Source organism: Maniola hyperantus, chromosome 14, assembly GCF_902806685.2.
Source record: "Maniola hyperantus chromosome 14, iAphHyp1.2, whole genome shotgun sequence".
Taxonomy (NCBI): domain Eukaryota; kingdom Metazoa; phylum Arthropoda; class Insecta; order Lepidoptera; family Nymphalidae; genus Maniola; species Maniola hyperantus.
In genome coordinates, this window is record NC_048549.1 from 9,356,672 (window position 1) to 9,370,309 (window position 13,638).

The following is a 13,638-nucleotide window of genomic DNA, read 5'->3' on the forward strand; positions in this document are numbered from 1 at the left end:
TTTACAAAATAATAGATGATAAATTTATTATTCGATAAAATAACTAATTAACAAAAAACATACAAAAAGTCTGTTTTGCATACATATGCAAACCCCTATGCAACGCATCAATAATATCATGGGGCTCCTTTTTTCTGGGTTTCTGGGTGGTAACAAAAGAAATAACCCACGAAGGGGATGGCGGGGTCTTACAGACCACCACCATAGTGGTGGTCTCTTCTCGGCGACCGGGGCCCGTCGACGGAGCCCCGCTGCGCGGGGCTCCTTTTTTCTGGGTGGTAAAAAAAGAAATAACCCACGAAGGGGATGGCGGGGTCTTACAGACCCCGCCATCCCCTTCTAACCTAACCGTTCCGAGTCGGAGTGCCCAAGGTCCCGAGCTCGCTTCGCTCGCTCTTGATGGTGGAAGCGGGGGGGATGAGAGAGACCCCCCACCATAGTGGTGGTCTCTTCTCGTCGACCGGGGCCCATCGACGGAGCGGAGGAGGGGCTCCGTTTTTCTGGGTTGAAAGAGACCCCCCATTATAGTAAGCGGTCTCTTCCGTCGGCCCGGTCGACATATAAAAGATTTGAGTGAATTCTTAAAGTATTTATCAAACAGTTCATTTTATCAAACAATTCATTTTATCAAAAAAAAAGTGCGATATGTTGTTTTACTAATTAACACGATTAAAGAAATCAATTGTTTGTCAAATGATATTTTATGAAATAACAATTTGTCTGGTAATTTGTTTTATCAAATGAATTATTTGTAGAAACATAAGTTTTATAACGATCATAAAACGATTCATAATTTTGCCAAAATTTGTTTGGGAAATGAAACTTTGTCATTTGTTTTTTGTCAATTGATCGGTCACCGAATTTGTAGTTACATCGCAAAAAAAAAGTGTGTTCACGAACAAATAATTATTTTCAATTTTCAAAGTAAAATAACTATACCAAGTGAGGTATCATAATGATGACTGGTTTTACATATACATTCAAAAACAGATTTTTATTTATTTTTATGTATGGTTTTGAATTATCGTGCAAAATGTCAAAAAAACTCCGAGTCCGGAACCCTCGGTGCGCGAGTCTGAGTCGCACTTGGCCGTTTTTTTTCTCATTGACAGGTTTTACGACGATCTCGCCAAAATCTCGAAAGCAATTTTTTGCGTGAATCATTTCCTGAGGCGTGATGAAAAGTGTCAATGGAATGCACCTTTCGTAGATAATAATATATTTTATCATGATTTATTCGATAGAGACATTTTGTCCATTCATAAAAGTTGACAAAATAACGCCAACCCTAGTGATAATTTTGATAACTATTTTACTTTCATAATTTATCGCTATGCATTTTCTTATGGTCTAAAAGCTCGCGCGTGCTAGTCCTTTCTTATTTTATAAAAGCTGAAAGTTTCTCTGCATATTGTCCCCAAAACTGGGAGGAACATTTGTTTGGATGTTTGTTTGGATCATGGTGGCTTTGGATGATAACAGGTACATAGTTTAAAGGTATAAAATATCTTACGTCCGCACCGGGTTAGCGCGGGGGCTGTGCGGGTGTGCGGGTGTGCGTGGCGTTCCCTCCCCGATTGCTATCTCGACCTGTCGCGTACTATATTTACTTAATAATATGCATCAGTAGCCTTATTATAAATGCGAAAGTGTGTTTGTTTGTTGGTTTGTCCTTTAATCACGTCGCAACGGTGCAACGGATTGACGAGATTTTTTTGCTTGGGCAATCAAAGAGTTCCCACGGGATTTTTAAAAACCTAATTCCACGCGGACGAAGTCGCGGGCATCAGCTAGTTGTAATATAATTTACCAAGAAACACCGCATCAGAAAACGCAGCGTTGAAAAACACTCCACAAAACGGACGGGCGTGTGGAAGTCCCTATAAGAGACCTACATAATATGTCCAGCAGTGGACGTCTATCGGTTGATGATGCTGATGATGATGAAACGGACGGGACATCAACGGGACGGGAACTCAAGCTAATCGCTGAAAGCCACTGACTGTACGGCACAGTCAGTGGCTTTCAGCGATTAGCTTGAGTTCCCGTCTTCTTTCTTGTGTCAGTATAGGTACGGTCTGTACCACAAGACACACACTCACACAAGAAGACACAAGAAGCACTGTTTTGTGGAAATTCTTGCAAGAGACGACGAGGTTCTATTGGTTAAAACGACGAGGAAGCTTTGTTATTAACTAGCTTATGCTCGCGACTTCATCCGCGTGGAAAACACAAATTTCAAACCCATAACACCCTTAGGGGTTGAATTTTCAAAAACCTAAAGCGAATGCCTACGTCATAATAGCTATTAGCTGCATGCCTAATTTCAGCCCGATCGGTCCAGTAGTTTGAGCTGTGCGTTGATAGATCAGTCAGTCAGTCAGTTACCTTTTCCTTTTATATATTTAGATTATAGTTCAAGGAAAATTTAATAAATCTCCACAATTAGTAAGTACTTACATAAAATGTTGTTAAAATTATGAACAGAATTAGTTAGGTAATTAATAATTTAAAATTAATTATGACGTGACGTTGGCAAATTGGTTAATTCCTCAAGTGATTCATAGACTTCAGGGTCATCACGTCATTTTATTTATCGTCATTAAATCCAGCATAATAATGAGATGATAATATGTATTTTTGCTGCTATCATCCGCTGAAACAGTCAAATTTGTATCGTACATCAAACCATATAACATGGACTTCCGCAAAGAAACGCCTGCTTCTATACAAAGATATTTATTTGATAGTTATTAGAAGAATAGCATTCAGTTCCTAGTTTTTATTTGCATATGATACTTTCGATATAAGCGTAGGTATTCGAGGCGAACAAAGCCGTCACCTCAGAACTTAGTAAAGGTGACACTTTTCCTACTATGACTCATAAATGAAAGTATAATATATGGGTCCATCGTAATTCGTTCCCCAAGACTTTTGAAGCGGTTTAGTAAATTTTGAATGACTAAATGCCTAGGTATTTCACCAAGGGCGTATGACAGATTTTGAATAGAAAACCTGCCAAAATATCTCGGATAAATCTTATTTTACGTTGGTGAAATCGGCTCTCTGCAATGAGGAAAACCATAATTTTTAGTAAGTTGTAAGAGCTGTTTAGTAAGGAAACAAAACTTTCGGTCCGCGATTCCAATTCAAACTTGGATATAATTTAGAAAGTTTAATAACCGTCAATTCACACTACATTTAACGGTCTTGGTCTAGACTCTGTAAAACGTAATCTATAACTGTAGACTCTGTAAATTCGATAACTAGATAACTAATATCTAGTAGGTACCACTACCTACTCCCTAATCTATAATATAAAAATGAATCACTAAATGTGTCGCTCACCGCAAATCTCGAGAACAGCTGCACCGATTTCGCTAATTCTTTTTTTATAATATTCCTTGAAGTACGGGGATGGTCCTCACGGAGCGAAAAATTTAAAAATTTTGAATCGACTGTTAGGCGGAACGAAGTTCGCCAGGGCAGCTAGTTAAATATAAAATAAATAAAGGAATACTTTACCTGATTGAAAATTTCGAAATATATTCGAATTTCCGAAAATATAATGTTACTACCTTATGCTCGCACTTCGTCCGCGTGGACTTCCCACCCCACAAACCACTATTTTAGCCCCTTAGAGGTTGAATTTTCATAAATCCTTTCTTAGCGGATGTCTACGACTTAGCTATGCAGATAACTATTATCTGCATGCCAAATTTCAGTGATTTGATAGATCACTCAGTCAGTCAGTCTCTCAGTCAGCTTTTCCATTTATACTCGTATAGGTATATACATAGATGTATTATATAGGTATATAGATATCAAAGTCAAAAAAACTGTGACAACTTCATCCAAAGACGATTCGTACCTATTAATTAAGTATTTGTAATCTTTTTTTTTTTGTTGTGTTTTTTTTATTTGTTTTGTTTATGTATGTTTGTCTGGTGTTGTTGTGTTTTGTACTGTGCGCTATGGTCCCAAATAAAAAGGTTATTTATTTATTTATTTATTTAAATTCCAATTTTTCCCATAAATATTTAACCCAACTTTTTGCCTTATATCAAAAAAAATTACATAAAGTAAATTTTGAAAACTACTTTCCTATCTAAGCATTCTAAGCATCTACATTTTTATATGCAAAAAATAACTTTGTCTATCTTAGTCAGTAGTCTAGCCTTATAACATTCCACAGTGGCAAACAAGATTCGACCGGAACTTTATATATGTAGGTATATGTTGAATAACTCTGAGAACGTCCTCATTGTTTTACGATTGCAGAATATTTTTACGAAATGGACTTTACCGAGTGCAGACTTTTCCCTTTCATAGTTAATATACTCGGTATTTATAGAGTAGGTATATTATTAAAGCCTTTTCCTATCAAAATAACTCTAATGAGTCTAAATGCAGCGAATGTGTTTTCACAGTAACTTATGACTCATTGGAAAGTATGAAAATGGAGTATAGCTAGAAGTCCCACCCCACGACTAGACATGCTTCAGTGTTGAATGACTCAGCCGTGCCATGAGGAAAACCATAATAATTTGGCACAATTTTAACAGCTATGTTACTGTTATTTACTGAACTTGTAAACTGAACTGTCTGTTCCGAAATAGTTTCATTTCTAAAACAATATACAAAAGTTAGTTATTGGTCAATGAAGGCTAGATAATAATAATCAGTGTAATCTTGAAACTACGATACATCGATGACTACGAGATTACTAAACAGTACAATATAAAGGAAACATTATCTAAAAAAATAATATATAATACCTTGACCTTTGAAATAATTTTCAAGACGGCTAAATACCTAAGTTTCCACCACGTGAAAAGGATTAGTCAAATATAATGTAGAAATGTTATTACTTACTTTATAAAATTTATATGTATCCATGTTATGTACCTACCATGTTTTAAACAGTGAAAGAAGGGACTTAAGTACGTAATATACCTAATATATATTTAACGGATAATATATACCTACACGAAATAAGTTGTCGAACTTAAAGCATATTATTATTACACTTTATTTCATTTATGTAGGCAAATTTTGATAACAATAATTATGTCCTTGGCCACGATCACACAGTTTAGGATTGAATACTCGTATTTTGTTTTGATACTGTCTTGAACCTTTCTACCATGAATACATATTAAAATATCCATAATAGCATAAATTATACCAAAAGGCGGAATTGCTTTATGGTAACGCTTTGACGGAAATGTACCTCAAACTATATGGCTATGACCCACGAATTTGACATCTAAATAGTATACAAATATAGGTATTTATAATAAGTGGTTTCTTATAGTAGATACCTTATTAACTGTACTTATTATCTTGCGAAATACTATAAATATTTTAAATGTGGTTATTAGGTTCTACTAGACAACTTCATGGCGAATACAACACTGAAAAATCCTATAATGCTTGGTTTATGCCAAAATGTCGGGAGATCTTGCCAAATCTTTTTTTACACTTGTCATTTACTACGTTACTTTATAGGCTCTGTAGAAAGGTATTTTTAAAATATTTAAAAGCCATATGAATTCATGCATTACTTTCTTCCCCATTATAAAAAGTATACCCAAGTATTATCGAGTATATTATCGAGATATATCAAGCGCGTGGACTTGTTAAAAGTTTTAATGAGCTTTAAGGCGAGTCACCGAGGCTAAGCGGAAAAAACTGGTTTGCTAGATCAAATGTTTTAGGTATTTACTATTAAATAATGGCCTTGCTAAAAATATACAATATACATAAAGACATTGTCTAAAGAATGTGCTACTTTGATACACAATAGGAAGTACTTCACTCGATCAAATAAAATCTTGAAATAAGCCGAAATAAAAGTCTAAAACGAATTATTTAATACTAAAATTTCTGACTTGGCAAATAATTTTTATATGGAAATATTTGTCTTTAAGTACTACAGAGAACCTGCTAAATTTTGGTTTTCAACAGGACTTCTATAATTTATTAAATTCAAATTTAACGTTTGAAACACAGAATTTGAACGTTGCCAAGCGGTTTCCTTTAAAGCCGCGCTGCCCGCCTCGGTGACTCGCCTTAAGTAAGTAAATATCGGAAGTAACGTCTTTATTTAAGTACGTGTAGGTATTCATAAGTTAATCAACTTTTGTAAGTGTAATTCTAAATATATTTTAAAATTTTAACTAATAAGTAAATACTTAAATCTTTTATTATAAAAATCTACATGTACGTATATTAAAAGGAAAAGCTGGCTGACTGTCTGACTGACTGATCTATCAACGCACAGCTCAAACTACTGGACGGATTGTGCTGAAATTCAGCATGCAGATAGCTATTATGACGTAGATATCCGCTAAGAAAGGATTTTTGAAAATTCAACCCCTAAGGGAGTAAAATAGGGGTTTGAAATTTGTGTAGTCCACGCAGACGAAGTCGCGAGAATAAGCTACTATCTCTATAATGTGCTTTTACAGGTTATTGCGGTTTAATTACTTACTTACTTAAATATTTTTAGTTTTAGTTTTTAATTAGTACTTAAATACTTGGTTACTACTTATATTTACTTACCATAAAAATTATACATAATACATTTTGTAGCTACCTACCTAAAAATAATAATTTCATCTTTGTGAATAAATAAGTGAAAAATTTATTTTACTAGGTAAATTATCTACTTAATTACAAACTTAAGTAGAGTGTATCTAAAATTGTTTATTTTTTGTAGAACATTATTGTCTAAATAAAAGTTTGACCCCCACTGCAGCACCTGCGTAAAATTAAAAGCGTTATAAAAACGCCCTAATTAAATCATTAACTTGGGTGCGTCAGTGATTGTAAAACTTATTTTTATCTTTTATTAGTTCGTACGTAGATATGTAGGTATGCTATGAACGTAATGTGCGTGTGGTCTTTTTGGGTTCCGTAGTAAAATAAGGAACCCTTATTATAGTTTTGTCCAACCCGTCCGTCTGTGTTTCACAGGTAGGTATAGTAGCTTTTAAGTTAAAATTCAGCTCAGTTATAGAAATCTGTTACCACTAAGAGGCATATTAAAATTTTAAAATATTTTTCAGTAAAGTTGTCTCTAGATATTTATCTAAATTTATTTGGTTATGTATTTAGAATACCTAAGTTATACATATATAATACTTATGTAGTAAGAGACACTACCTCCTCTATCACTTCTATCAGCGTAATCAGAGTCGCTTTATCGTTACTTAAGTTTAGTTAAAACGAGACAGAGCTATATCTCTTAAATAAGTCTGTCTCGTTTTAACTCAATCTTAAGTAACGATTAGCGTCTCTGAGTACGAGCGACGGTTAATATTTTGAAGTTTTTACATACGCAGTGATGTATTGCATACGAAATTAGATATTATCGATTTAAGCATAAATATCATTTACCTACTCATAATAAATCGCTCCTTAATTAGAAGTAAATTAAACTAAGACCATACCATTTTTCGTTCCATACTTAATTAATACTATCTACTTATAATAATGATTCAGTCAATGAAAAATCAGCCAAGTGCGAGTCAGGCTCGCGCAATGAGGGTTCCGTACTACAGTCGTATTTTTTCGACATTTTGCACGATAATTCAAAAACTATGATGCAAAAAAATAAATAAAAATCTGTTTTAGAATGTACAGATGAAGACCTTTCATATGATACCCCACTTGATGTAGTCACTCACTTCGAAAGTTGAAAATACTAATTATTAGTTCATGACCACAATTTAATTTTTTTTGTATGATCTAACCCTAAATTCGCGGTTTTCAGATTTTTCCCCAAATGTCAGCTATAAGATCTACCTACCTGACAAATTTCATGATTCTAAGTCAACGGGAAGTACCCTGTAGGTTTCTTAACAGACAGACAGACAGACACAAAGTGCTCCTTTAAGGGTTCCGTTTTTCCTTTTGAGGTACGGAACCCTAAAAACTGTTAAACTGGCTTGATTAAAATTCTAATGTAGCATTAATGAACGAGATAGTATAGGTAGGTACTAAGTAGCTACTAAACTAAGGTTAAGTATTCTGAGATAAAAGAACTAGGTACCTACGGCAGAATGGTCGAAAATAATAAGTCTTTGAGCCATAGCTTTGAGCTCTATCGTATATTTATTTATAGGTTTATAGGTACGACCTCTTTACGATTACGACTTTAATTTTGTTATCAACTCTTGAAATTCATTCATGTTAATCATACTTAATAAATAATTAATAAAACAGAACCAATGAAGTGTTTTGGTAGGTACCTAGTAGGTAACTACATGCCTCCCTAAATGTAACTTTCTATATATATGTAGGCACAAAATATACTATAATAGGTACCTATGCGAAAACATTGTAGCTTCATTATTGGAATATACAGCTATCTTCTCCGTGAATAAAGGGTCCATTTAGGCATCTAGAATCCCAGTTATTACCACCACCACCACTAGGTAGGTATGTAGTTTTAGTAGGTAGGTACAATAAACTGGCGTGTTTCCACTTGAGACCGTCATTAGCAATAACAGTGGGGGAATTCAAAAGTATCAACACTGGTTGGTTTGCAAAAAAATATATAAGGTTGAACCGGCTCCTTTACAAATGAATGGGCTCTATGAGCGTTTGGTTTATGGAGAACTCTCGGGCATGCAGGTTTCCTCACGAGGTTATCCTTCACCGTTAAAGCAAGTGATATTTTATTGTTTTAAACGTTAGGGATGCGTGCCCGGGTACGAATCTCCGACCCTCGAATGGGAGGCACACGTCTTAACCACTAGGCCTCACTGTAGTGCTGTACGTAGAATACCGTAATTATACCGGAATGTTTATAAAAAAGATTTTAAATAATTTAACGACTCTACATTTTTCTCTGTTGCTGCGGTCCACCGCGCCATGCAGCAATTGACATTATTTTGGGGCAGTAGGTAAGTATTTACAGTATCTAGGTAGGTACTTGTAGTACTAGTGTTACCATACCTAATTATAGCGGAATTTTTATAAAAAAGATTTTTAACAAATTGGCGACTCTACACATTTCTGTTACTGTGCCGTGCAGCAAATTATTTTGGTGCAATGTATTAAAGTAGGTAGGTATTTGTATTTATTATTTTTGTTGGTAGGTATTTGGAACATAATATTTTAAAGTTTTAAATACGTAGTGATTAGTGATGTATTGCATACGAAATGAGAGATTATCGATTAAAGAATAAATATTATTTAATTACAATAAATCGCTGCTTGTAATAGGTAGAGAAAGAGATTAACGCACCTTAACTCTACCTGTACCTACCTGCTTTACAGCATTTTATTTGGAATTTAAGTATCTACTTAAATAAAGATCCCGTAATAAGCTTAGGTAGTATTAGTAAATAACTCTATTCTTTCTCAATATGCACCAGGTCCTTTAAAAATTTAAATAAAATACGAAGAATATAGAGAAAGCTTCAATAGCAAATGAAAAAGCTCCCAGTAAAAGAGCGCGTAAAAGCACGCCGTCGTCATCGGTCGATGGCTCTGTTAGTCATACGAAATAAATTTTCAATTAGGCAAACTTCTACTCTGTTGAGCATATAACCGGAATGGGCCTCATAGGCGTATTCTTACGCTGCCTACTTACTATATCCGCTTGATTTCGTTGTTATTGTGCTCAATGTCGATGATTTGTTTTCATTGAATGCATTTTACGTCGAGGTCACTGAACTCCCAGCATGGACGCACACGCCTCCCCCCGCGTAGCCACCCCATGGAAATACCACGCTTACAAGGTAAATCACTAGAACAACACTATGACATACCCTCGCTTCCACAATCAGCACACACATTATTCCCGGGTTTCTTTAGCAACTCTTGCAACAATTTCTCGTTGTGATCAACCATCGTGGAAGTTTTGCATCAATAATAAACCGATACGTCCCACGAGTCAAACGCGCGCCTCGAACGTTGTTCGCTACTGCGCGAGGGAGCAACACTCGAGTTCGCTTCGACCGACGCGGCTATTTGGTTCAACAAACGCCATTTCGTACGCGAGATCATCCATCCCGCTCAAACGCACAGTATCACCGTTAGTATGAATGAGATAGAAAGAGAGGTCTAGTTTCTGTACATGAATGAAATCAGTGAGTGTCTGCGCGCCGACGATGTCTCGTAAAGTTTTACGTGTGTGTGTACGTACTACGTGATACGACGTAATGCAAGCGTCGCGGTCGCCGCCGTCTCGCGTAAATACTATGTAGACATGTACATTGTATGTACAAATTGCAGTACCACTACCAAGACAATACACGTAAAAAGTTGTAGGTAGGTAAGGTCCTACGTCTACTGTAATTTTTGTAGTGCTATGTCCTGCACTGCATGATTGCGTAATGAAGATTTATCTCGAAAAGCAATTGTTACCTAGGTACCTAAGATATTTAAAGTAAAGAAGGATACTGACTCTTGAGTGTACATCTCTACATAGTAGATATAAACACATAAAACAAAGTTACTTCTCGCCGTCTATCTGTCCCTACCCTATGTCCGCTTAGATCTTTTAAACTAGGCAACGGATTTTAATGCGGTTTTTACCAATGGATAGGATTCAAGAGGAATGTTTTAAATACCTACATAGGTAGGTAGGTACCTACCTATACCTACTTTAAATATTTTTGTTGAAATATTATGACGATATAATACCTACTTACTTACCTGAGGTAGGTATTTGTTCATTACGAAAATGCTGTCTTATTACGACATACCTATTTACTATAATATAGCATTTGCGAATCAAAACCATATAGGTATGTATTCGTAGGTATAATTTGCGAATATAATTGTATTCCATTTCCGAATATTTGCATGTTTTTTGACATTCGCACTCGTATTCGTAAGAAACGATGCGAATGTAAGTGCCTATTTGTCAAACAAATTATTTTTAGGGTTCCGTACCTCAAAAGGAAAAATGGAACCCTTATAGGATCACTTTGTTGTCTGTCTGTCTGTCCGTCTGTCTGTCAAGAAACCTACAGGGTATACTACTTCCCGTTGACCTAGAATTATGAAATTTGGCAGGTAGGTACATCTTATAGCTGACATTCGGGGAAAAATCTGAAAACCGTGAATTTAGGGTTAGATCACACAGAAAAATTAAATTGTGGTCATGAACTAATAATTAGTATTTTCAATTTTGGAGTAAGATAACTGTATCAAGTGGGGTATCATATGAAAGGTCTTCGCCTGTGCATTCTAAAATAGATTTTTATTTTCTTTTATGTATCATAGTTTTAGAATTATCGTGCCAAATGTCGAAAAAATACGACTGTAGTACGGAACCCTCATTACGCGAGTCTGACTCGCACTTGGCCGGTTTTTTTACTTTAGATAGGTAGGTACATATAGCCAGAGATAATATTATATTAAGCATAGCTTAGCGTAGCTGTAAGTATACAACATCTTACATCGGGATTGACAAAAAGCCATTATAAACTAGGTAGGTAGGTATTTAAAGTAAAGTAGTAGATTATTAACCAAGGGGATAAAGCAGTGTCTCCTGTCGCGGGTGACGATTTAAATCGCGAGCGTAACGAAGGACTCGAGGTTTACTCCCGAGCGTAGCGAGGGTGTTAAAAACTTAAATCACGAGCGAAGCGAGGGATTTAAGATGAGTCCTGAGTGTAGCGAGGGATTTAAGTTCACCCAAGACTAAGACAGCTTTATCACCGAGGTCTTACTACTTTTCGTACCATTTGCGAAAAAATTAACACAATAATATTATGAGATAAGCATTTATTAAACGTATTTTTAGAACATTAACTTATTTATAAAAATAAATTAAAATAAACTTAACGTTTATGTACCTATTTGAAGAAAACAAAAACGCGGCAAATTCCTAGACTAATATTTTTTTGTCGGAAAAGCAAAGGCATCAAGCTCATACGGCCTCGTCGGTTTTCGTAATTTTATTTAATAATCATAACTGCATAATAAATGCGTAGGTATTCCTTTTTCAAAAAGATGTATAATGCTTTATATACAAACTCAATGGTGTAAACATAGATGTAGTCTGTCGGTCTGGTGGAAGGCCTCGGCCGTGGCTAGTTACCACCCTACCGGCAAAGCCGCGCCAAGCAATTTAGCGTTCCGGTATGATGCCGTGTAGAAACCAAAGGTGTATGGGTTTAATAAAAACTGCCATACTTCTTCCAGGTTAGCCCGCTCCCACCTTAGACTGCATCGTCACTTACCATTAGGTGAGATTGCAGTCAAGGGCTATCTTGTATCTGAATAAATAAATAAAAAAGAAATAAAAAGTTCAGTATAAATTTCGGTACCTAAGTATTCCAAATTTAAATCACATTCTCTCCCTAGGGGATGAATGAAATTCAGTACAATTTTCTTTCCCTGTTTTTAACAGATTAAAAATGACTATTGTTATGTACGCTTTTGTGGCATTGAATGTCACTTTTTTGAGCAAGTGGTACGAAAAATAATTTTCATTTCTGAGTGCATGTCAACAACTCTATAAGTATGTTATATTCACCAAACATTCGTATCGTATTGCGAATACGAATGCGAACGTCTAAAAAACCGCCCAGTGCGAGTCGGACTCGCACACGAACGGTTCCGTACCATTATACAGATTAAAAATGACTATTGTTATGTACGCTTTTGTGGCATTGAATGTCACTTTTTTGAGCAAGTGGTACGAAAAATAATTTTCATTTCTGAGTGCATGTCAACAACTCTATAAGTATGTTATATTCACCAAACATTCGTATCGTATTGCGAATACGAATGCGAACGTCTAAAAAACCGCCCAGTGCGAGTCGGACTCGCACACGAACGGTTCCGTACCATTATCTATAAAAAAAACCGGCCAAGTGCGAGTCAGGCTCGCGCAACGAGGGTTTCGTACTACAGTCGTATTTTTCGACATTTTGCACGATAATTCAAAAACTATGATGCATAAAAATAAATAAAAATCTGTTTTGGAATGCACAGGCATATAAGTCATTGTGCATAGGTAAAGACCTTTCATTTATGATACCCCACTTGATATAGTTATCTTAGTTAGACAATTGAAAATACTTATTAATATTAGTTATGCAGACAGACAGACAACAAAGTGATCCTATAAGGATTCCGTTTTTCCTTTTGAGGTACGGAACCCTAAAGTCAAACGTCAGCACTAGACTAAAGTTTCGAGCTGATGGTATAGTTTTACTTAAATATACGTCAATTGTCGTCAAAATGACGTCATTTCGATGTTAATGAGACATGGTTCCAGCGCAATAGCAATTTCCGGGACTTATGTCTAGCTAACTTTTTGCGTGAAAACTCGCAAACGTAAAATAAGTAAGTAGGTAGTGAAAGACCTATTATTATTAGCAACCTACAAAGAAGTGAACATTCCCAAGAATTAACATCTATTAGTAAGTAGGTACTCTGGTAGTATGTGAGTAGGTATTAAACTATGAATGAACCATTCATTCAATTAGATAATTTCATTATTTTCCCATTGCAGATTCACACAAATCTGTGGGAAAATGCTTGTGCCACTATGTTTGTGAACCATGACGCGCAAGCCGTCACCTAATCCCTAGAATCTAGATCGTCGCGTGGTGCACCATCATTTCTTTTATTAACTATCTAGTAGGTATAATTAAAAAAAGA

General features: G+C 35.6%; 1 protein-coding gene across 1 annotated transcript in view; it reads right to left on the reverse strand.

Moving 5' to 3' along the window:
• Window positions 1-9,958, reverse strand: part of LOC117988214 (arf-GAP with dual PH domain-containing protein 1-like) — a 45,465-nt gene extending 35,507 nt beyond the window's left edge. Inside the window, exon 1 of the mRNA XM_034975327.2 lies at window positions 9,786-9,958. Coding sequence (XP_034831218.1) covers window positions 9,786-9,867 — 82 coding nt within the window. The 5' untranslated portion in view covers window positions 9,868-9,958. The remainder of the gene's footprint in view (window positions 1-9,785) is intronic.
• Between the last annotated feature and the right edge of the window lie 3,680 nt (window positions 9,959-13,638).